The sequence below is a fragment of the Pelophylax lessonae genome, assembly GCF_965119305.1.
Source record: "Pelophylax lessonae genome assembly, chromosome: 2".
Classification (NCBI taxonomy): Eukaryota; Metazoa; Chordata; class Amphibia; order Anura; family Ranidae; genus Pelophylax; species Pelophylax lessonae.
In genome coordinates, this window is record NC_138769.1 from 577,215,498 (window position 1) to 577,240,677 (window position 25,180).

The window sequence follows — 25,180 nt, forward strand, 5'->3', positions numbered from 1 at the left end:
CCCTTACCCAAGCCGTTAAGACCCTGCAAGAGGGCTATACCCAGCTGGAGGGGCGTGTTCAGTCCCTAACCCCCTCCACAGACCCTACAGTTTCTGCTGCTTCCATGGCTCCCTCCGGGAATCCCTTGGGTCCGACGGTGGTGATGCTGCCCCCTGAGCCAAGGGTCCCTACGCCGGAAAGGTTTTCTAGGGGTCGGAGCAAGTGTAGAGCCTTCCGCAATGCCTGCGAGCTGTACTTCTCCCTGCAACCCCGAACCTTCTCCTTGGAAGCAACCAAAGTAGGGTTCATCATATCCCTGCTTCAAGGTGAACCTCAGTCCTGGGCTCACCGCCTGCTTGAAGAGCGCAGTGACCAGCTGGACTCCATGACGGCTTTCATTAACGCAATGACGCAGTTATACAAAGACCCGCAGCGCACTGCTACCGCAGAAACCGCACTCACTTCACTTCAACAGGGCCGTAGAGCCGTAGAGGATTACGTCACTGACTTTAGCCGTTGGAGTACTGACACTCACTGGAACGACGCAGCTTTGCGACATCAGTTCCGCATGGGTCTTTCAGAAAACTTGAAAGATGAACTGGCCCGAGTGGGTATACCTGAGACCTTGGAGGCATTAATCACCCTGGCCATTCAGATAGACCGCTGGCTCCATGAGCGTAGAGCAGAGAGGTCCACGCAGCAGACCCGCCCAGTCTGGATGTTGCCACGGGTTCCTAATCCCGTCCACACCTTCTCCTCCGGTGCCCGTTCCAGCAACACTGCTCCGGTTATTTCTGAATCGAATACGTCAGAGCCGATGCAACTTGGTCTTATGCATCCTTCCTTATCAACAGAAGAACGCTCACGATGACGTCAGAACAACCTGTGTCTGTACTGCAGAGGCCGGACACTTTGTACGCTCATGCCCAGCAAAGATGCGTAAGTGTCTTTCTATATCCCCTCAAGTTATCCAGTTTCTGTCAACAATACCACTCACCTGGCTCTCTCTATCTCATTCCAGCTCCCAGAAGGCCCGATCCCGGTCACCGCTATTATTGATTCCGGGGAATGCAGCTGCTTCATAGACCTTACCTTTGCTGCCCATCAACGCATCCCACTTCGACCCAAGTCGCAGGGACTCTCCATCTTCCTAGCGGATGGGTCCCACATCAAATCTGGGCCAGTTACCCAAGAAACCCCTCCATTGCCTGTGGCCACTCTCGAAGGGCACAAGGAGTTGTTGTGCCTGGATGCCATCTCTTCTTCTTTGTTTCCCGTTATTCTGGGGTTACCCTGGTTGCAGGCGCACAACCCGCAGATTAATTGGACTTCTGGAGACGTCAAGTTCCAGTCCCCTTACTGCCAGAATCATTGCCTGCCAGTACGCCATAGTGCTCCTAGCACCCTACTCTGTATGGACGCTGATAAGGAGATACGTTCCTCTGTCCCAGTATCTTATCACGAATACTTGGATGTCTTCAGTAAACAGGGGGCTGAGACCTTACCCCCCCACCGTCCCTATGATTGTCCAATTGAATTGCTTCCGGGGGCCGAGATTCCCTTTCGGACGTATCTTTCCTTTATCGGAACGAAAATTGGGTATCCTTAAAGACTATGTGACGGAGAATCTAGAGAAGGTATTCATCTGACCCTCTACTTCTCCGGCAGGAGCTGGGATCTTTTTTGTGGAGAAAAAAGACCATTCACTTCGGCCATGTGTGGACTACCGTGAGTTAAATAAAATTACGGTCAAAAAACGGTATCCCCTACCCTTGATTCCTGAACTCTTCCAGAGACTAAGAACCGCCTCTGTATTCACCAAACTGGACCTACGGGGAGCCTACAATTTGGTCCGTATTAGGGAGGGGGACGAATGGAAGACAGCATTCCGCACCCGATTCGGGCATTATGAATATTTGGTGATGCCTTTCGGGCTCTGCAATGCCCCGGCCACCTTCCAGCACTTCGTCAACGACACCTTCAGAGACTATCTGGACATCTTTGTAATTGTCTACCTGGACGATATCTTATTCTTCTCTTCCTCCCTGGCCCAGCACCGAGAACACATTAAAAAGGTACTCCACCGACTCCGGCTACACAGGCTCTACGCAAAACCCGAGAAATGCGAATTTGAACAGCAGAGTATCCAATTCCTCGGGTTAATAATCTCCTCTGAAGGGGTCAAAATGGGCCCTCAGAAGGTCTCCGCCATCCTGGATTGGCCCGCACCGGTGGATAAAAAGGGGATTCAGCGTTTCATAGGATTCGCAAATTTCTACAGGAAATTTATCAAGGGGTTCTCTTCCATCATCGCCCCTATTACCCTGCTCCCCAAACAAGGTACCCGCTTCCACTGGTCTCCCGAGGCGCAAGTCGCATTTACAGCCCTGAAGGAGTTGTTTACTTCTGCTCCTATCCTCAGCCACCCGGATCCCGCCCTGCCCTACATCCTCGAAGTTGACGCTTCGGAAATTGCAGTAGGAGCAGTCATCTCCCAGCGTCAAGGTCTCAAGGACCTGATTCATCCGGTAGCTTTCTTCTCCCGTAAGCTTTCTCCTGCGGAGAGGAACTATGATGTAGGGGATCGGGAGCTCCTTGCCATCAAGACCGCCCTGGAGGAGTGGAGGTATCTATTGGAAGGGGCGGCACATCCCATACTCATCTTCACGGATCATAAGAACCTGGAGTATTTGAGGACGGCCAAACGCCTGAGACCTCGCCAAGCAAGGTGGGCCCTTTTTTTTCCCATATTTACGTTCCATATAACGTACCGACCGGGTTCCAAGAATACAAAACCCGATGCTCTCTTTCGAATGTACGACAGTTCTAAAGAAATCATTGTACCTGACACCATCTTAACCCAAGGTAACTTTCTGCTATTACAGTCTGACCTTCTTACCGCTCTGAGACAAGCCACAGTAAATGCTCCCCATCCTGCTGGAACTATACTGGTACCCAGAAATGGACTGCTATAGAGAGGGGATCAAATTTTCGTTCCAGAAAGTGCTCGTGTGTCCATCCTAGGACTGTGTCATGACCACCTGATGGCTGGTCATTTCGGGATCCATAAGACCCTGGATCTTGTGCAGCGCACGTTCTGGTGGCTCGACTTGGAGAAGTGTTGTAAACAATATGTTTCCTCCTGTACTGTTTGCAAATGAAACAAGGCAACCAGAAATAAGGCATGGGGCCTGCTCAGACCACTACCAGTCCCTGACAGACCATGGAAGATGATTGCCATGGATTTCATCGTGGAACTCCCTCCATCAGACGGTTATTCTGCAATCTTCGTGGTAGTAGACCGTCTGTCGAAAATGGCTCACTTCATACCACTAAGAGGTACACCCTCCGCGCTTGAGATGGCGCAAGTCTTCATCAGAGAAATTGTAAGACTTCACGGGGTCCCAATGAACATTGTGTCGGATAGAGGTGTCCAATTTACTTCTCGCTTCTGGAGAGCTTTATGTGATTCACTGAAAATCAAGCTGTCAATGTCCTCCGCATACCATCCCCAGACTAACGGGCAGACTGAGAGGACCAACCAGACCCTCGAGCAATATATCCGATGCTTCACCACCTTTGTTCAAAATGACTGGGTCTCGCTACTACCATCAGCAGAGTTTACATACAATAACGCCAAACACTCGGCTACAGGTCAGTCCCCATTCTATGCTAACTACATAGAAACATAGAAACATAGAATGTGTCGGCAGATAAGAACCATTTGGCCCATCTAGTCTGCCCAATATATCTGAATCCTATGAATAGTCCCTGGCCCTATCTTGTATGAAGGATAGCCTTATGCCTATCCCATGCATGCTTAAACTCCTTCACTGTATTTGCAGCTACCACTTCTGCAGGAAGGTTATTCCATGCATCCACTACTCTCTCAGTAAAGTAATACTTCCTCATATTACTTTTAAACCTTTGCCCCTCTAATTTAAAACTGTGTCCTCTTGTGGTAGTTTTTCTTCTTTTAAATATGCTCTCCTCCTTTACCGAGTTGATTCCCTTTATGTATTTAAATGTTTCTATCATATCCCCTCTGTCTCTTCTTTCTTCCAAGCTATACATGTTAAGGTCCTTTATCCTTTCCTGGTAAGTTTTTTCCTGCAATCCATGTACTAGTTTAGTAGCTCTTCTCTGAACTCTCTCTAGAGTATCTATATCCTTCTGGAGATATGGCCTCCAGTACTGCGCACAATACTCCAAGTGAGGTCTCACCAGTGTTCTGTACAGCGGCATAAGCACTTCTCTCTTTCTACTGCTTATACCTCTCCCTATACATCCAAGCATTCTGCTGGCATTTCGTGCTGCTCTATTACATTGTCTTCCCACCTTTAAGTCTTCTGAAATAATTACTCCTAAATCCCTTTCCTCAGATACTGAGGTCAGGACTGTGTCAAATATTCTATATTCTGCCCTTGGGTTTTTACGCCCCAGGTGCATTATCTTGCACTTATCCACATTAAATTTCAGTTGCCAGAGTTCTGACCATTCTTCTAGTTTTCCACCCATCTTTCTTGCCCTGCTTTATTCCTGAACCTACAGTGCCAGCAGTCTGGGATATCTTGGAGTTCCTTAAGGAGAACAACAAAATCTTACAGGATACCATGACCAAGGCTCAGACCTCCAATAAAGAGTTCTTTGACAAAAGAAGGAGAGGTGAGTTGGTTCTCCAGCCTGGCAACCTGGTATGGTTAGCCACCACCAATCTCCGATTGGCATGCCCTTCCAAAAAACTGGCACCCAAGTTTATTGGCCTGTTCCCTGTGAGGAGAAAATTAAATGAGGTATCTTACGAATTGACGCTTCCCGATTCCCTCAAGCTCCATCCAGTCTTCCACGTTTCACTCTTGAAACCTGCAGTACCTGATTCCATTCCTGGTAGAAGTTCGGAACCACCTGCTCCTGTCACCATCAACGGGGACAAAGAATTTGAGGTGGAGGCTATCCTAGACGGCAGAAGGCGGAGGAACCAGCTACAATACCTGGTTAAGTGGAGGGGCTACGGCCCCGAAGAAAATTCCTGAGAACCGGTACAGAATTTCCATGCCCAGGACTTAATCCGGAATTTCTTCCGCAACCATCCCCACAAAAGGAACCTTTTGGGCACCCGGAGGTTGCCCTTAAGGGGGGGGGGGCAATGTTAGGGACTCAATACCCTGCGCAGGCGCTGTTAGGAACGTTTCCTGAGCACACTGATGTGCTGTCATGAGTCTGCAACCTAAAGGGTTAACCTAGAGCAGACTAATTGCAATAATTGGCAAACAGGCTGCCTTATTTAAACAGCTCAGCAACACTGCACTTTGCTGTGTTGTCTTCAGCTCTCCTGTATCCTGTGCCTGTTATATCTGCTGTTCCTGTTTACCTGACCCGGCTTGTCTTTGGATTCTGATTACCTGCTGCCCGCCCTGACCTTGGCTTGTCCTGACTATCCTCCTGTCTCGTCCTGATCTGTTTACCTGCTACCGGCTATTGGTCCTGGACCTGTTCCTGGCTCTCCCAGGGAATCCGAGGGACCGCGACCTGGTGTTAGCAAGCAGCCAAATCCATCCCCACCATCTGGGGCCCTGGTGAAAACCGGCTAACACTTAGACTCCACGCCTCTGGTGAACCTGTGCCATGCCAGTTACCCGGTAAGCCACTCCTCTTACATCAGGCTCTGCCACGTTACCCCGTGACAGGTTCTCACTGTTAGAGCTGGCGGGGGACAGATGCAGCATCCACCTAGGTAAGTATGAATCTAAAAAAAAACAAAGATCATACTTCTCTTTTAAGTCTATGCAAGTTGCAAATAACTCAGGAAAATGTAGCACAAGAACCTTTTTCAGAATTGCTGCAATACGGTTCCATTGCCGACACTAGGGTGTGGTTTGTCATACGATTTAGAACTGTCAAATCGCATGAGAAGTTGCACCAGTGTGAACGGTTTAGCAGCGTATAGTCATGTTTATATGTGTTTAGCTGGGGTTTGGCTTTATTTGTTAGTCAAGTGCATCTAAATCTGCTATTGCATCTGACACAAAACTTTCCCCAAGTAACAATGCTGCTGTTCAAAGGTGTCTCTGTTGCGGAGACACCCCCAGACAGGAAAAGGGTCACAGGCAGGATCACCAGGTGATAATAATAAAGTGAAAAAGCCCAAAAATACAAAATAAATACATACAACTACCATATCTAAGGACTGATCCTCTGCAATATATGTTTGGGTTAAATACAGCTTACCTGGACCCCTGTAATAATGTACATATACATTATATTAAAATATACCGTATGTACAATAATGTACATACGGTATAATATATATAATTTTTTTTTAAATATATAAAGATTGATCCCAGAACCAGATAATGTTTGAAAATGAAAGTGCCAGAACACTTTTGTTTAAACAAAAAAGAAATATATGATTATATAATAAGGGGTTCCCTTAATATTCCAGCCAGCCCCTGCCTGATTGGCAAAGAAAAGGAGGACAGCAAGTGTACCCCCCCAGCATTGGAAAGGGTGGGGGGGGGGGTTTGGGTTACTTCTTAAGGGTGGCTGGCAAAGCCCACTCTCCCCTTGAAAATTCATCTTGTCCCAATGTGGACCGCCAATGGCCTCTTCTTCATCTCCGATGCCCCAAGAAAGAGGTTGGGATATTGTGGGGGTGATTTAAAGTGGTTGTAAACCTCTTCCATATATCCAGTGTAGTGACTGGCCTCAGGTGATACACAGAGATGAAACAATTCCTCCTACATACAGTAAGTTGTACCTGTTTATGTGCAGTCCTCTCTACTCTACACCCATTAAAAGCTTGTCTGAGGGTTCAGAAAAAAAAGGGGGAGGAGAGCAGAGATCTCACACTGCAGAGCTCAGTGAGGAGAGCTCTAAGAGCTGATTGGAGGGAAGAGATCCCCCCCCCCCCTCGCACACAGGAACAGAGCTGAGGCTACCATTTTTCTCTTGGTGTCAGGAAAATGTGTCAGAAGTAAGTCATGCTGATCGCAGAGGAACAAAGCAGCAGACAGAAATGACTCTTAGTGCTCTTAATTGAGTACACACTGTTGAGGGATATGCTTTATTCATTTTTCATGTCTGAGGTTTACAACCACTTTAAAGTAGAATCTGGAATCTATAATTAGAAGACCCCAAGATATCCACCCCTCCCTGGGGAATAAATACAAGAGAACATCCTAATAATGGGAATAATTCATTCCCCCCAAAGGGTAAAAAGTAAATAAACATGCACAAAGCTTAAAAAAATTATTTAATTAAAATAAAATGCAGACATTGAAAAAATTAATCTTATTGATATCCCCTGAAGTACATGTCAGTCACGTTATTCTGTGAGTTAATTTTTGTCAGTAATGGCGTCCAGCAATGTAATCCTTTGCAATCACATTGACCCTTTGGGTCATTCCCCTCATGGCAGTGCCCAGTTCCCCATAGCTTCCCTAAACCTTTTTTTGACAATAGCTTGTCTATTAGGCAGTATCAAGATTCGCCTCCATATAGACTTCAATAGAGTCGGATGCTAAGTTCAAAGTTCTCAGACTTCATGCTAGGTCAACAAACCTCCCGCTATGTGAACCCAGGCAGATTTCTTAATCTCTAATAAGTATGCAGCCACTTTTTTTTCCTGTGTTGAATAAAGCAAAAAAAAAAAAAAACTGTGGTCTTGCGTTAGCCTGTAAATAATAAATACAAGCAATAGAACAGTCAAAGTGATAAGTGATACCTGGGCTCTGTTCATAACGCATCCCTGAACTCTGCACTCTGTACATAGCGCACCCCTGAACTCTGCACTCTGTACATAGCGCGCCCCTGAACTCTGTACCCTGTACGTAGCACAACCCTGAACCCTGCACTCTGTACATAGCGCACCCCTAAACCCTGCACTCTGTACATAGCGCACCCCTGAACCCTGCACTCTGTATGTAGTGCAGCCCTGAACCCTGCACTTTGTATGTAGCGCACCCCTGAACTCTGTACATAGCACAATCCTGAACTCTGCACTCTGTACATAGCGCACCCCTGAACTCTGCACATAGTGCACCCCTGAACTCTGCACTCTGTACATAGCGCACTCCTGAACTCTGCACTCTGTACATAGCGCACCCCTGAACTCTAGGCTCTGTTCATAATGCACCCCTGAACTCTGCACTCTATATGTAGCGCACCCCTGAACCCTGCACTCTGTACGTAGCGCACCCCTGAACCCTGCACTCTGTACATAGTGCACCCCTGAACTCTGCATTCTGTACACAACGCACCCCTGAACCCTTCACTTTGTACATAGAGCATCCCCAGAACCTTGCATTCTGTATGTAGCGCACCCCTGAACTCTACACTCTGTGTATAGGGCACCCTTGAAACTGCTTTCTTTACATAGAGCACCCCTTAATTCTGCATTCTGTACATAGCGTATTCCTGAACTCTGCACTCTGTACATAGCGTATCCCTGAATTCCACACATAACGCACTCCTGGAATTTTTTTCCCCCTTTAAGATCCTCCCATTGTTGGTGCATTTTGGCCACACCCACCATTCATTGAAGTTCGCGGGGGAAGGTATGGTACCTGGTTGAGTTCCTGTCTGAGAAAAAAAAGCCCTGGATAAATTTATATAGTCTTACAGATACAACCTGCCCATTGAGGGCAACCATAATGCTTGATGTGACCCAAGATGAAATGGAGCTTGACACCACCTGCCATATGAGTAATGAGTGGAGGATCTTTTGGAAATGACCAGAATAATACATTAAACTTCTAAAGAAGTGGTCATTATTTCATAGGTAAAAGAAGTGATCCTTTCTCTGTTCACATTCAGCAAACATGGAATGATGCACCATTTGTACTTTGTACTTTGATTTCTCCATGGTGGGCATGACAAAGTACGTTGAGGAGCTAACCTCTCTTGTTCTGTGCTAAGTTAAGATTTTTGACTATGGAATTTAAATGTTCCCTCGGTCTACCTAAGGCTTGCTTTTCCTTTACTGGCTTAAGTAAAACCGTTTTAAAAAAAAATGACCTAATCAATTGAAATGAAGAAAAATCTCATTTGATAAAAGTGTAATGGTTGCTTGTGTGAGCCCAATACTTCTCATAGATGACATGTATATCTTTCCTAAATACAAATGACTTTCTTCCCGTTTCCCTGCCAGGTTATTAAACAATTTCTTCCAACTACCTCTAATCCATCTTTAAAGCTTAGCTGGAGCTCACAGACTATTTATTCAGTTACACAATGGGACATTTTATATACACCTCAACAGTAATCCATCCCAAGGAACCTATAATGTGTGTTGTGGCTTATTGCCACTAAACTGTGACTCAGGAGTAATGGGACATACATAAGCCAAGAAAAGGATTACTGTGTATTGTATATTAAAAATGTTTGTTTGATGCATCCCGCTTCATAATAACCTGGCATTGAAGTGTTTAGTATTTAAAAGTAAATTCTGCTTAAAGCGGTTGTATACTCATTAAAAAAATACAAAAAAAAAGAAACCTGCAGGACAAAGCCATAATGAGCTAGTACGCATCGCATACCAGCTCATTATGAAATACCTACCTTAAAACAAAGCCCTGACACGGTCGCCCGGACAATGCTAAGGGCGCTGTCATGTTGCCTCGGCGGCGCTTCCTGGTTCGGCGGCTCTGGCACTGTGAGTGGCCGGAGCCGTGATGACATCACATGCACGCATGCGAGCCGGAGTTTCACTTTCCGGCACTTTCACTTTCCGGAAAGGAGCTTCAGAGTGCATGCACTGCTGACGTCAGCGGCTGCATGCAGGGCGAATATCTCCTAAACCGTGCAGGTTTAGGAGATATTAATTGTACCTACAGGTAAGTCTTATTATAGGCTTACCTGTAGGTAAAAGTCAAATAGCGGAGTATACTACCGCTTTAAGAATCGTACTAGTCTAAAAAGAAATTGTCTGTGTGACCTATAGCCAGGGCAGCTGATAGGGGGGGGCCACCAGTCCTCTTGTAGGGGGCCCGAGCACACAGGGGGGCCCACACAGAGAGGGGGATTAGTGATGGACAACAAATACAGAAATCTTCCTCCAGCACCTGAATCTGATCTGTCCCTCTCCCGGCTATCAGCTTTTATCTGTTGAGAAAGAGACAGTCGTCCCTCACTAATCCCCCTCCCTTGTGTGGGCCCCCCTCCCAGCACTTATCTCTGCTCAGGAGTTTATTTGTAAGTTATAACTTTGTTTCTCTCTCTCTGTCTCTCTGATCACTGAGCTCCAACTGCCCAGCCTGTATATTTTTCTCATCTCATCTTCTTTTTTATTTAACATAGTTTTTTTTTTTTTTTTTTTTTTTTTTTAGATTTAGCAGGAATTATGCGAGTTATGTTATATTTGTGTCTGATAATAGTGATTTTGTTGTAATTTAAGCTAAATATATCTTTAATATTTTCTTGAGGGGCCCTGCCAGGTAGTCTGTACGGGACCCCGCGATTTCTAACAGCAGCTCTGCCTATAGCAGCCAGTCATTGGGGCTGATAAGTGAAAATTGCAGCAAACTGCTCTACTTTGCTGCAGTTTTCATAAATCATTCTTTGTTTTGCTTCCTAAAGAGGCTCTGTCCTTCAGCAAAAACACAATTCTTTCTAGAGTGGTTGGTGAATACATACCTGCAGTTCAGAGATTAGGACAAACAAATGGCAACCACCCCAACCTATAACTAACCTTTGTAGCAAGAAGCGCATGGAAGGGCAATGCACATCAAAAACAAACAACATTTCTCTATCGCTCATTGACAGACGTAGTCTTCTTGATTCTCAAGAGCTGGGTTATGTTGTCTCCGCAGGAGTAGGACTAGGCAGAATGACAAAACGTTCTGGCTCCACCCTAGGGGGCAGTCCCTGAGGGTATATCCTCCCTCTCTCTGCTACAGGGAATCAGTTTTTTTCTGTCTAGTCAGGAGTAAGGACCTAAGTTCCTTGCTGGGATCTTTTGGTCCTGGCAAGACTTTTTTTCTTTAAGAAAAAGACATTTTTTAGGTAGTTTTCTCCAGTGTTTTTTTCCTGTGAGATCTTCAAGCAAAAATGCCGGACTGGGCGACACTTGTGGTCACCCCAGCCGGCCTACGAGCGCGTGCAGACCATGGCATTGCGCTTGGTCGGCCGCGACATATTCAAGTAAGTATGCGGGGCCGGGCGACGGGCTGGATGTTGAGATCCAGTGGTCACCCCGGTTTCTGCCTAAAAGCGCGTGCAGACCAGTGCGCTGAGTCGGCCGCGACGGAGTCCCAGTAAAGGGACTGACTTTGCGAGTTAAAAGCTCGCTTGGACGCCAGGACCAGAGAGTCGAGGCGTCCACAAACCCCCACCCCGGTGGAGAGGGTATTGTGAAGAGAGGGTGCCTGTCGGTTCGGTATGGTGAGTAAACGTTCCCTTTTTTCCTCATTTATGAGGCAGTATATATTATGGGCCCCTCCATATATGGTCAGTATATATCTGATACTTACAAGTCCCCCTTGTAATACAGCATGTGTTTGTGGGAAGTGGACTTGGTTCAAGAGCTAACACTCTACCCAGCAGACTGTAACATTACAGCAGACATAGGAGATATAATCCTACCTTATGTGCAGTGTATCTCTGTAGATCCATATGTCACCTCTCAGCAGAGTGCAGGTGGATGTGCTGGGAAGACGATATCGGCGGTCCGCCGCCATTTTGCCGTAGACCGAATGCATATATGTCCTCAGGTCACGCCGGCCGCCATGTTTTTGGAGTCTTATGTCTCTTCTATGGGGGCGGCCATGTTTTGTGAGCCCAGCTTCCTCGTGGAGGGCTGGTAACGCCGGAAGGCGTACACAGGGGGCGGAGCCACGCCTTCTGCCCGGGAAAAAGCAAACAGCTCCTTCCAGTCTGTGTAAGACAGACGCTGGCTGCAGTTTGTTGGAAACTGCACTGCATCGGTTGGTGAGCCTTGGGGGTCCCTCTCTCTCTCTCTCTGGGATCGAGAAGCAGGTACTCTGAGGGGCGCTATTGCGCTAGGGGGAGACACACAAAAAAAAAAAAAAAAGAGAGAAAAAGTTTTTTTGTTTTTGCTGGCAAAAGTGTCCTGTATTAACATGGACCCTGCCACTCATGTATCTCCTCCGGATCCCCTCGAGGGGTCTGCGGGATCCTCCAGCACCCCATTGACAATTGAATCTTTGTCAGCTATTATGGAAACTTTTGTGTCCCGGGTGGAAGTGGCTTGTCAGGGACAGGGCGCAAGAAAGCGACCCCCGCCTAACCCCTTATTATCTGAAACCTCGGATTCAGACTCTGAGCCTATTTCTGCAGTTGCAGGTACTTCATCTGGTATTGGTGTCTCGGGTCCTGTCTCTTCAGACAGTGAGGAGGATGTTTCGGCATCCGCCATAGCCCGAGAGGAAGCGTTGGTAAACGCACTCATTGTATCTGTTCAAGAGACTTTAAGGTTACAGGGTATTCCATCAGAAATAGCTGAAACTGAGATCCCTTTTGGGACTAAAAAGCGCATCAAAGTAGCAAAGGTTTTTCCATTGCCCAAATGTTTTGGCAATCCAATCGATGAAGAATGGCGTCTGCCAAAACGCACTTTTAATATTTCTAAACGCATTGACAGGCGTTATCCGTTTGAGGAAACCCTTATTAAGAAATGGACAGAACCACCTGTGGTGGATTCACCTATTGCTAGATTGAATAAAGCCACGGTTATTCCTTTAGAAGACGCTCCGTCTTTTAAAGATCCAGTGGATCGCAAGATAGAAGCTATGTCTCGCACCATGTTTTCCTTGATTGGATCAGCTTTCAGGCCAATAATTGCTATTGGTCTGGTTTCGCAGGCTGTAACTGAATGGACCAAGTGGTTACGCCGGGACTTAGAAGAAGTCCCTCAGGCGGTATCAGATTTGTTGGAACAAATGATACAGGGGTTACAGTTTGTATGTGATGCGGCGTTAGACGCCACTCCATTAATGGCGCGAGCATCAGTCTCAGCAGTGGTTCTCAGGCGTACACTGTGGCTAAAAGGTTGGTTAGCCGACCAAGGTTCCAAAAAAGCATTGGCTAATATCCCCTTTTCAGGAGAGCGTCTATTTGGAGCCAACTTAGATGAGATCATTAAGGATCTCACCGGTGGAAAAAGCACCTTTTTACCGCAAAATTTTAAAGGTAGAGGAACTCGTCAAAGACGAGGGCCTTCTTTTTCTGCTCACAAGAGGTTTTTTCGTCCAGCGGGTGAAAAAACTAAGTCCTCCAAAGCTCCTGCAGGAGGCGTCAGGGGTCGTTGGTCGGGCAAGCAAAAGCCCGCCCCCTCCAGACCTGAAGATAAACCATCCAAAGCCTGAAGGTGCGCCCCCACCCATAACTGGGGTGGGGGGACGTCTTCGCCGGTTCCCGGATCCATGGCTTTCCAGAATCCCGGACAAATGGGTTTGCGAAGTCATAAAGTCAGGGTACAAGATCGAGTTTCGATCTCTCCCACCGGCGCGATTCTTCCCTTCCAATATCCGACTATCTCCGGATCGTCTAGAAGATCTGCGGAGAGCAGTCACAGATCTACTACAACAAGGAGTGGTAGTCCACGTTCCTTTGACAGAACGGTTTCAAGGGTTTTATTCAAACCTGTTTACAATACCCAGGAAAGAGGGCAAAGTGCGTCCAATTCTGGACTTAAGAGCGCTCAATTCTTTCGTCAACATAAGAAGATTCAGAATGGAGTCCATTCGCACGGTAGCAGCCTTCCTGCATCCAGGGGATGTCCTAGCGTCCATAGACATCAAGGACGCCTATCTTCACATTCCCATTTTCGCAGGACATCAGCGTTTTCTACGCTTTTCCGTAGAGGAAAACCACTATCAGTTTGTGGCGTTACCTTTCGGTCTCGCCACGGCTCCGCGGGTCTTCACAAAGGTGTTGGCCCCAATGTTGGCACTTCTGCGCCAAAGAGGTATATCGATTCTAGGTTACCTAGACGATCTTCTGCTTCATGCAGAGTCTCCTCAGACCTTGCTACAAAACATAGAAATTACTATGATTTCTTTACAGGAATTCGGGTGGCTGGTGAACCAGCAAAAGTCATTTCTGGTTCCCACCCAGAGGCTCGAATATCTGGGTCTAATTCTAGACACAGTCAGGACAAGAGTTTTTCTTCCGGTAGGGAAACTTCGAAAGATTCAATCAGCAGTCCAGTTGTTACTGTCCAACAGCTGGTCTTCCCTTCGGACTTGCATGAGGGTTCTGGGGTTGATGGTGGCTTCATTCGAAGCAGTGCCATTTGCCCAGTCCCATACCCGAATTCTTCAGCAAGAGATTCTTCTCAGATGGAATCGGAATCCGGAATCCCTGGACAATCAGATCCGATTGAGCAAACAGACCAGAGAGTCTCTGGTTTGGTGGCTTCGGTCTCCAATGCTCAGCCAGGGAAAGTCATTTCTGCCAATATATTGGACGATAGTGACCACGGATGCCAGTCTATCCGGATGGGGAGGAATTCTCGGTCAGTTATCTGTCCAGGGACTTTGGTCCCCGGAAGAATCCAGATTACCGATAAATGTATTGGAACTGAGAGCGATCAGACTTTGTCTGATTCACTGGACCGAGCAGCTCCAGGGCAGCCCGGTTCGGATCCAGTCGGACAATGCCACGGCCGTGGCTTATGTCAATCATCAGGGGGGCACCAAGAGTGTCCGAGCGGCCAAAGAAGTGGCTTGCATTCTTCGCTGGGCGGAACGATTTGTTCCAGCAATCTCTGCGGTGTTCATTCCGGGGGTGGAGAATTGGCAGGCAGATTATCTCAGCCGTCAGACCCTGGATCAGGGGGAATGGTCCCTCCATCCAGACGTTTTCCACCAGTTGTGCCTACGGTGGGGCACCCCGGATGTGGATCTGTTGGCATCACGATTCAACAGGAAAGTTCAGAGATTCGTGGCTCGCTCCCGCGATCCTCTAGCAGAAACCGCAGACGCACTGATCGCCCCGTGGGGGCAATACCAGCTAATATATGCCTTCCCTCCTCTCGCGTTACTGCCAAGACTTCTTCGCAGGGTAGAGGAGGAAGGAATCCCAGTAATCCTGGTAGCTCCGGACTGGCCTCGTCGAGCTTGGTACGCCGACATGGTCAGACTGGTGGCGGACGTCCCATGGAGACTTCCTCTCAGGGAGGATCTACTGTCTCAGGGACCGATCTTCCATCCTGCTTTACGATCGCTGGCTTTAACGGCCTGGCTATTGAGACCCAGGTGCTGAAGGACAAAGGTTTGTCAGCTTCAGTTATTCCTACTCTAGTTGAAGCAAGGAAAGCGACTTCCAGAAAGATTTATCATCGCACATGGAAGTCCTACATTGCATGGTGTGAACCTTTGGGGTTCCGTCCTCGGTCTTATTCGATTAGTCGATTATTGGCTTTTCTGCAACAAGGGGTTGAGCAGAAACTGGCCTTGAGTACTATCAAGGGTCAGGTCTCAGCATTAGCCATCTTCTTTCAGAAGCCTTTGGCTACTCATTCCTTGGTGCGGAATTTCATCCAGGGGGTGCGACATCTGGCTCCGCCAGTGCACGCGCCGTTACCCCCCTGGGATCTTAATTTAGTGTTGTCGGTTCTTCAGAAACCTCCCTTTGAAGATATTAGGGAGATTCCTCTACCCACGTTGTCCCAGAAGGTGGCCTTCTTGGTGGCTATTACTTCTGCACGCAGGGTGTCAGAACTGGCCGCATTATCTTGTCGTTCACCATATCTGGTGGTTCATAGAGATAAGGTGGTTCTTCGTCCGAATCCATCCTTCCTACCAAAAGTGGTTTCAGAATTTCATCTGAATGAAGAGATTGTATTACCTTCCCTGTGTCCTAAGCCCAGTCATCCTCGGGAGTTTGCGTTACACTCCTTGGATGTGGTCCGGGCGATCAGGGTATACTTGAAAACGACAGACTCGTTTCGCAAGACGGATTCACTTTTTGTGATCCCAGATGGACCCAAAAAGGGGTTGCCTGCATCTGCCGCGACCATTTCCAGATGGATCAGACAGACGGTAGTACAGGCTTATTCTATTAAGGGTCGGGAGCCCCCGTTCCCTGTTAGGGCGCACTCCACTCGGGCGCTTAGTGCGTCATGGGCCTTTCGCCATCAGGCGTCAGTGGTCCAGGTGTGCAAGGCGGCTACCTGGTCGTCGGTGCATACCTTCTCTAAACATTATAAAGTTGATGTAATGGCATCGTCTGATGCCTCATTTGGCCGCAAGGTTTTGCAGGCCGCAATTTGAGGAGACCAGTGGTCTACCTCGAGGGTTTTTTTCCGTTGGAAAATTTTTTCTTTTAGTCTCATTCTTTGTTTATAATGAGCCTTTAAAACTTCTAGTTTGGCACCGGTTGGGCCTACTAGATTGGATTTGATTTTGTCAATCCCACCCCTCATTTGTGGCACTGCTTATGGATGTCCCAGCTCTTGAGAATCAAGAAGACTACGTCTGTCAATGAGCGATAGAGAAAAATGGATTTTTGTAAGAACTTACCGTAAAATCCTTTTCTCTTAAGCTCATTGACAGACGTAGTACCCGCCCCTCTATCATTGAGTTGGGTTGGGTTAAATTCTCTGTACTGCTTTAAACAGAACTGATTCCCTGTAGCAGAGAGAGGGAGGATATACCCTCAGGGACTGCCCCCTAGGGTGGAGCCAGAACGTTTTGTCATTCTGCCTAGTCCTACTCCTGCGGAGACAACATAACCCAGCTCTTGAGAATCAAGAAGACTACGTCTGTCAATGAGCTTAAGAGAAAAGGATTTTACGGTAAGTTCTTACAAAAATCCATTTTTTCCAGCTCACTTCTCAGCTAGCCTGCAACAAAACCAAATTGACCCTGTCTAACTGTTCATAATAAAAACAAGGGGTTTAGTCACACACATTTGCAAACAAATGTTTAAGCTGCAGTGGCCATGGCACCCCAGTATACTGCAGTCCTAACTCTATCATTTTGAGAGTCTCCTAAATTGGAGCACATATAAGAATGGATAGATTAAGGCAGGTGTGCCTGGAGGAAGCCTACCCCTCATTAAAGGTACAGGGATGCACGGGACACCCAGCAAGAGCACAATGGCAGCTAAAGGTATCCAATGCATACCCACACCAATTCGCCAGCTGTAAAAACAAATAGCAACCACCCCAACCTATCACTAGCCTTTGTAGCAAGGAGCACATAACATCAAAAACAAACAAAATTTCCCAGGATACTTACAGCCCATTCAGACTGGCACGATCCGACTTTGTGGGGCGACCTGTGAAGACTTGCACGGACTTCACATAATTGAAGTCAATGCAAGTCGCCTCCAGGTCGCCCCAAAGTAGTACAGGACCCTTTTTCTAAGTCGGAGCGACTTGTGTTGCTCATATTAGAACGGGTCCTGTGCTAATCAATGGCGAGCGACTGAGCTCGACTTTTCAGGCTGACAAGTCGCGCTAGTCTGAATGGACCCTTAACAACTAGCCTGCAACAAAACCAAATTGACCCAGTTTAGATAGTAGCCTTAACCCCATTTGCTGGCAGAGCCTTTTTGAATTCTTTTTGCAAACATGCTAAAATGCTAATTTTAGAACTGCATTGTATGGCCCTTGTCTTCTTTAAAGACCTTAGATTTATTTGTTTTCTCCCAATGACACAGTGGCCATGTAAAGATTTGTATATTGCAATAATATTCTGTCCTATGCATCTCTTCTCCAGGGAGAATAAGTTAATGTTTGTGGTCGTTCCTCATAACTAAGGTCCTCCAGCCCCCTTATTAGCTCTTTTGCCCTTCTCTGGATCCTCTCTAGTTCAAGCACATCCTTGTTTAACCACTTGAGCCCTGGAAGATTTTACCCCCATTCCGACCAGGGTTTTTTTGCGATTTTAACGGACAATTGCGCGGTCGTGCAACGCTGTACCTAAACGAATTTGACGTCCTTTTTTTCCCACAAACAGAGCTTTCTTCTTTACTAGTGTAGGAACAGTGATCAACGGTCCTACATAGTAGAACCGTCTGAACACTGTTTCTACACAGGGGAGAATGACAGGCGGCTTGTTTACATCAGCCGCCTGACTTTCTCCCTCTGTACCGACGATCGGGCATCGGGTCCGCCGGTCACACGCACTAACTTCACTGTGAATGAGCCGTGGCGGGCGCGTGCCCGCCCGCTATTGGCTCACAAGGAATTGACAGGCAAGTGACGTATCGGTACATCACTCTGCCTGGCCGGGGCTGACCGCCGCAGTGTATAGTCGTGCGGCGGCCGGCAACCGGTTAAAACAAAAAAAGTGCAGCACAACACCATCCAAAAATTAATAAATCTAAAGTAAATATCAATTGTGTATTACAAAACATAAAAAAATGTCATATGTAGGGAATGGTATCCCTCATAACCTTCTAAACACAGACCATCATGATTAAATAACTAATAAAATAATAGATGAATAAATGTGATAGGGTCCACACAAATTTTTCATTATTATCGTGCATGGAGCTGCATGCGTGCTCCAAAAACGTTTGTGCCCCAGCAGTTATAAACGTGTGCCAACAATACCATAATCACAGGAATGCTTCACCGCTGCCTGCCCACCACCAGTCTCTGTTGCCTCTTACTCCCACCGCCGACCTACACAATGGTAAGGTCAAAAAAAGGTGTCTCAGACACTTTGGTGTATAATTCTGCAGTTAAACAAAAAATGTGTTGCACTATCCAACAAAGTGCAAATGCATGAAAAAAATTTGAAAAAAAAAAAAATCAAATAAGATATCAAAATATAAATATACAAATGCACAAACATAAAAATTAATTAATATAATGTGCGTATTCACACAGACATTCTAGATAAATCCCTCATACTTAAAAAAGTGCTCAGTGCAAAGTCCATAAAAAAGTTCATAAAGCGCCAAGTTCCGGTGATCTGGCAAAAGTGAAAGGACTTTTTGCTTTATTTTTCCTGCTGAGTGGAACGTTTCCTGAGCCATTGTTTGGAGAGTGAGTCTCACCTACCCTTTGGAGGATTGCTCATAAAAAACAGATTATAAAAAATAAGACCGAGACAAGTAAATAGGCACCAAATATGCCAATATGTCTACAAAACGAAAGCAAACCATGATATCCAATTTTCCATCGGTGACACCTTAAAAACCTTTAAGGCAGCAGCAATAAAATTGTTAAAGCCCCACCCAGGAGGTGTGGCAAGCTTAGGGAAGGGATCAGCTCCAATCAAAGTACTGTATATCTAAATCCAAAACTTAGGGGACATTTTCTTTTATTTCCTCATTGTGTCTCAGGAACACAACAGAAAATGAGGGGACATTTCTTTAAGTAGAGCAAAAGCTCTCTTACACGGTTGCCACCCAAAAAAGTGTGCTCTTTGGAAGATTTGATTTCAGTATTTTTGATTTAATTGCACTTTTAGTACAATGGTCACTAGCACAAATAATGGGAATCTCCCCATCAACACACAGGTAACTAGAAACACCTGGCAGAGGTTCTGAGCTTTCCCTGCTTCATCCAAGGCTAAAACATGGCTTTAAATACATTTATATGGCATGGGTATGGCATGGAGCTTGACCAAGACAGGATTTCACAAAAATCATGATCGTACCCTGGATAGATCCCTGCAGCAGAGGAAGGATCAGCGGTGGGCATTATTTTAGAGTACTGTAAATTGTAGCTCTAGCCAGTGTTTTGCCGGTCTGTGCCACTCTGGGGGAAATTTCCCCACACTTCCTGTATGGTCACCAAACAAGAAGTGAGGGGATATCTTCCCAAAAACGCAAGCAACAAGAATACAGTCTCTTCACTATATCCAAAATGTTACAGAAATGGGACTGATTTTCCTGTTTAAAGAATGTTTTCATTTTTATGTTTTGGGGAGAGGAGATTATTTGTAATGCATTTTAACCGGTACTAGAAAAATGACAACTGGAATTTGGCTGCTTTTGCACAGTTTCTTTACTTTTACATTTATGACCTTTTCATACATTGTAGATGACCGGTATTGAGCCTTTGCCAGTTGGATTTTTTTTTAAATGTTAAAAGCCCTTGCTGAAATCCCACTGGGGTGCCTGTTCTGGCGGAGTTTGTATGTCCTTCCATTGTTTGTGTGGATTTCCTCTGGGTGATATTTATGATATGAAGTAAGAACAGGAGGTTGCAAGTTCCTTGAGAAAAAAAAAACTGTCATTTTTAGTAAAGTTCTATAAAAAAAGAAAATAAAGCTGGCCATACATTGTAAGATTTCACTCTAAACAGCGTGGATGGAGGAATCTTCTTTGTTGACTATTGTATTCTAACAGCTGGCACCCGCAACTCTCAGAATTCCTGAACAGTGGTTACATCGAGTGAGATGAAGTGGCTGTTCGAATGACAATTTTCAGGCCGACTCCTTTGATTTTCAGGTTGAAAGATGTCTGGTGGGAGGATGCCAACAGGGCCACCCACAGCTCGAATGTGGGCTTGTTCATCAGGAACCAGCCAAAATTTGCTCTAAGTGTGGCCAAGCTTAAAGCAGAAGTAAAGCTATTGATTTAACAATTTAAAAAAAAATTACATTCCTGACACGTGCTGGAAATGTAACTGTCACAGTGTTTGTGCTCGTAATCAAACCATCCAATGGCTTGTGTCGTAATTGATCACAGGTACAGCTTTATGGCAGTTGACGATTAAACAGAGGCCAAGATGGCAGCTTCCTTGGCTGAAAACGATAGGAGGGATTACTTCCACTTAAATAAATAAATAATATTGCTGCGCCAAGTGAATAAATCAATCCTTACAGATAAAAATATGAATATGTTCTGTGACCAAATCTTATCACAATCAATCTAAATCAATCCATAGACTGTGATACCAAGTGATAGGATCAAAAGGTAAACCGTGATTATAATGATAATAATAGTCCCAATTCGCAGTGAAAAAAGTGACACCGTAATAACTGAAAAACAATCTTCATCTGTGAATTTGATCAAAGGTGCTGCATGCTTCACTCCAAGTGCTCCTGGTGACTAGTGAAACATTAGCAGCTCACCTTAGAAATAGACTCCTGAGAGTCAAAATACACTCTGGGATAATCACAGTTGCCTGGTCCGCCTTCCTATCACCGCCTTCAGATACTCTCTCCGGGTATATAAGGCATCCAGTGTGGAAATAAAAAGAGATCTAGTGCTTTCTGATTTATAAGGCTATTTTTATACATAAAGATGAAAATACACTTACACTTTCAAGCACTTAAAGTAGTGCAGACTTTCTAAGCATCTAAACACTGCCTGTAGCCTCCGGGAATCGACGTGATGACGTGCTGACGAAGTCTATGACGCAACGCGTACGGGGGAGGAGCCTGCACGTCATCACGTTGATTATGTGGTTTGTGGTAAATCTAACAGAAATTTGTACAAGAAAATTGAACATGTATGGCCAGCCTAAGGCCCCTTTCACACAGGCGGACCGTTCAGATCCGCCTGCTAGTGTTTCAGGCGGATCTGAATGGATGCCCCATGCATCTCTTTGGGGCATCGGATGTCAGCGGAAACATGTCCGCTGACATCCGATCCGTCAAAGTTGGACGGATGGAAACCCTATTTTCCATCCGTCCAGCGGATCGGATGAGAATGGACAGACGGTCCGTTCCCATCCAATTCCCCCATAGAGAACAGCGGGACCTGACAGCTCTGTCTCCGCACACAGTGCGGAGACAGAGTATCAATCCCCCGCTGAGATAAACAGAGTCCGCCGACGGACTCTACAGTGTGAAAGGGGCCTTAGTCTTCCCTTCTGCATATGGTACAATTATTTGAATCCTACAGCAATTGTTGTGTTAGCTTTCTTCTTCGCTAAAGAAAGCTCAGCATATGGGAATGCCTTGGTGACTCTCGATCGATTGCAGTCAAGCGATTGGCTTGGGGGACCTACCTGATGCTGTGCTTTATCACACGCTGAAGGCTTTTCCCTTTTTTATGCCAACAGATAAAATAAACCAGATTTGTATGTGTTTTTATTGTACCCATGCAATTATGTGGGTGTTCTAACATGCTATATACTTCTTATATTTGTTCTGTATTTCTTTGCAGACAGAACACCCGAATCCTGGTGTTAGGTATCCAGGAACAACTCGTGTAGCTTACTTACCTGATTGCCCAGAGGGGAACAAAGTTCTGGCACTATTTAGGAAAGCCTTTGATCAACGTTTGACTTTCACCATTGGGACTTCAATGACCACAGGACGACCTAACGTTATAACGTGGAATGACATTCACCACAAAACTAATTGCACTGGAGGACCACAACTGTAAGACTTACTGCTATCATTGAAATACTTGTTCACTTGTGATATAGTCTCATGTAATTTACCCAAGAACTAAAACCAGACTTGCCAAAGTTGGTCTAGTGTGGCCATCGCAAATTCTATGGGCAGATTATTATTTGTTGAAGTGAAAGCATTTTGGAGATCACTTCCATAAAGTCAGACCACAGAAAGTGCTTGTGTTCACATTAAGAGATTTCATGACAACTGATCAGTCATTTCCTGTATAGAAAATTGATGTCGGTGGCAGAGGCGTAACTAGAACCTTCAGGGCCCCCCGGTGCAAGAAACCATAAAGGGCCCCCCTTTCCCTCCGAGCCCAGGGGACGGAACCCCTGGGCCCGGTTGCATGTGCACTTGCGACCCTGATAGTTTGCCACTAGTGTTAGTAGTTTTTTTTATTTTATATTATTTTCTACCGTTTTATTTTATGTATTTTTTTTTTTTATATTACAATTTTATTTTATTTTATTTTTTTTACAATTCTAAACAGACCTCTGATGTTTCACCTTTGGGATAAAGAAATGAAATTGAGAACACAGCCCTCAATATCCATCTCTGTAGCCTCAGCTACACAGATTAAATGGACAGAAATAGCTCAGTACAGAACTTCCCGTTTGGTCACAAACTGAAGCATAGTAAACTATGTTTACTATGCTTTACTTGTGAATAGACACTGGAGCAATCACTTTCTTGCTTTCCATCCTGACACATCCCCCATAGTAGTCGATGGGAGAGGGGAGCACACAGGGGCCCGGGGCAGCAGAAAGAATAAGCTGAATAGTAGGAGCGTCGGGGGTGGTATATAGAGGAACCAAACCCCTCCATTTTCCACTTGCAGCCGCTGAATGCCTGTAGGAGGAAGAGAAGATGCAGGCTTTCAGTGGCTGCAAGTGGAAAATGGAGGGGATTGGTTCCTCTATATGCCACCCCCGCCACCTCTCCTGTCCAGGTGCACAGGGGAACCACAATTTTGACCCCTATAGTTACACTCTTGATCAGTGGCATAGACTTGGGGCCATACAGCTGGTTTTCCCCCTGCTACCAGTTTCTGTGACATTATATAGTCTTCCCCCTGGTCTGTAGTACTTGAAGACTACTTGATTGCCTTTAGAAGCTGTCAGATCACGTCTGCAGATAGCCTAAACTAATCTTAATTAGAATAAGAATCATTTTGTTAAAATGCTATCCTGTTTTCCCAGGATAGAGCAGTTAGAAGCAGTAATAAAATAGCCTGTTTTAATGTTTACCTAAATCCCCCACAATGATACAGGGTGGACAGCACTGATTTTGTCAGGCAATTAACTAAATCATAATACAGGGCTTTCTCCATTCCATAAAATGAAACTCACATTGCATTGTATCACAAATGAAAAGAGTATTTGATTATGTGGGAACTAAATTGCTTTCATGGGAGATGATAAATGGATTTTTATGGCCTTGGTATAACTGTGCTTTATTACAACATTCATTCCGGATGGCAGAGAACTCACCAGTCTAGAATAAGAGAAGCCATGTTTTGTATCCAAGATAAAAATAGAATCTTTTTGCTCACGTTAGAATAAAATAATTGCTGTGATTTTGACGTGTAAAGAACCAGAAGCCAATTTATTGTCATTGATATAATTGATTTTATTTATCAAAGCTTGGACAAAGCAGTGCAGAATGATAATATTCCAGTACCTAGTATGAGATAATATTTTCAATTGAAAAAGCTCCCTTCTTGCTGTTGCTGAGAAATTGTAATAAGGCTAAGTCATCATGGAACATACTTCTTTTCTCTTTCGTTCATTGATGAACACAGCTCCTGATATTGTTAACCATTTAATTATACTGCCCCCTATGGCCAGTCCCAGGGGGTAAACTCCCTCTATAGGTACTCAGTTTTTTTATGTCTAGTCAGGAGTAAGGACCTAATTCCTGGCTGGGATCTCTGATCCTGGCAAATTTTTTCTTTAGATAGACATTTTTTTTCTGCGGGATTTTTCCTGTGAGATCTACAATCAACTGCCGGACTGGGCAAGGGGCTTGATAATCTAGATCGATTGGTCACCCTAGTCTGGCCAGTGAGCGCGTGCAGACTTCAGCTTCGTGCTAGGTCGGCCGTGACATAGCCACACTGGCTGGGGACTGGCCATGCGAGTTAAACGCCTCGCAAGGTCGCATACTGCCGGGTCTCGGCCCGGGTCACAGAGTTCCTCCTGGCCGACAGCTCCCCCCATGTCGCTGGAGAGGGGTTCTGTCTGGAGCTATGCCCACTTGTTTTCTGGTATGGTAAGTAGCTGTCCCCCCTCTCCCCCTGGAGGGTCTTGGGGTGGACATAAGCCCCTCCTTGGAGTGGTCGGAACCCGGGTTCCCCTCCTTCCTGTCAGGCACCCCCCTTTCATCTGTCCTCAATACTACCCCCCCCCCCCCACTTCCACTTATGCTAAGGCTGTTTGGGTGGTCTGGTCCACCTCCTGTGGTTGGGGCAGGGCGCTATACTGGCAATAAGGGCTGGGGGGGGGTGCACCGCTGGTGACCAGACATCGGCTGTGTGGAGGATGTTTTACCTGGTGGGAGCTCCTGGCAACGCCCCTGTCCTGTCTGGGTCTGTCTCTGAGGCCTTTGGGATCCCTCCTGTGTCCCTGGAAGCCGCGTGGGGCCGCAATTTTGTTGTAGCCTATGCGTGTCTATGAACGGTGGCCATGTTTGTGTAGTCCGGTGGCCATTTTGTGGTGGTTTTGCTATTGAAAATAGCGGTGGTCATGACAGTGGAGCCCTGTGGGCAGCTATTTTGGAGGTGGGAGCAGTGCAGTGTAAATTATCCTGATGGCTGCAGGTGCCTGTTACTGCTGGGTGGTGAGTCTGGTGTGGTTCTCTCCCTCTCTGCTGAGGATCGCTTGGTGGTCTGTGCCCGGTGACTGGGTGGTGCTGCTAGCGCGATGGG

The 25,180-nt window shown here is 46.1% G+C and overlaps 1 protein-coding gene across 2 annotated transcripts in view; it reads left to right on the forward strand.

Annotated features, from left to right (window-relative positions):
- DTX3 (deltex E3 ubiquitin ligase 3) overlaps positions 1-25,180 on the forward strand; it is a 145,160-nt gene that overhangs the window by 103,669 nt on the left and 16,311 nt on the right. For both annotated transcript variants that reach the window (XM_082248531.1, XM_082248530.1), the window contains one exon: positions 22,019-22,236. In XM_082248531.1, coding sequence (XP_082104657.1) covers positions 22,019-22,236 — 218 coding nt within the window. The remainder of the gene's footprint in view (positions 1-22,018; positions 22,237-25,180) is intronic.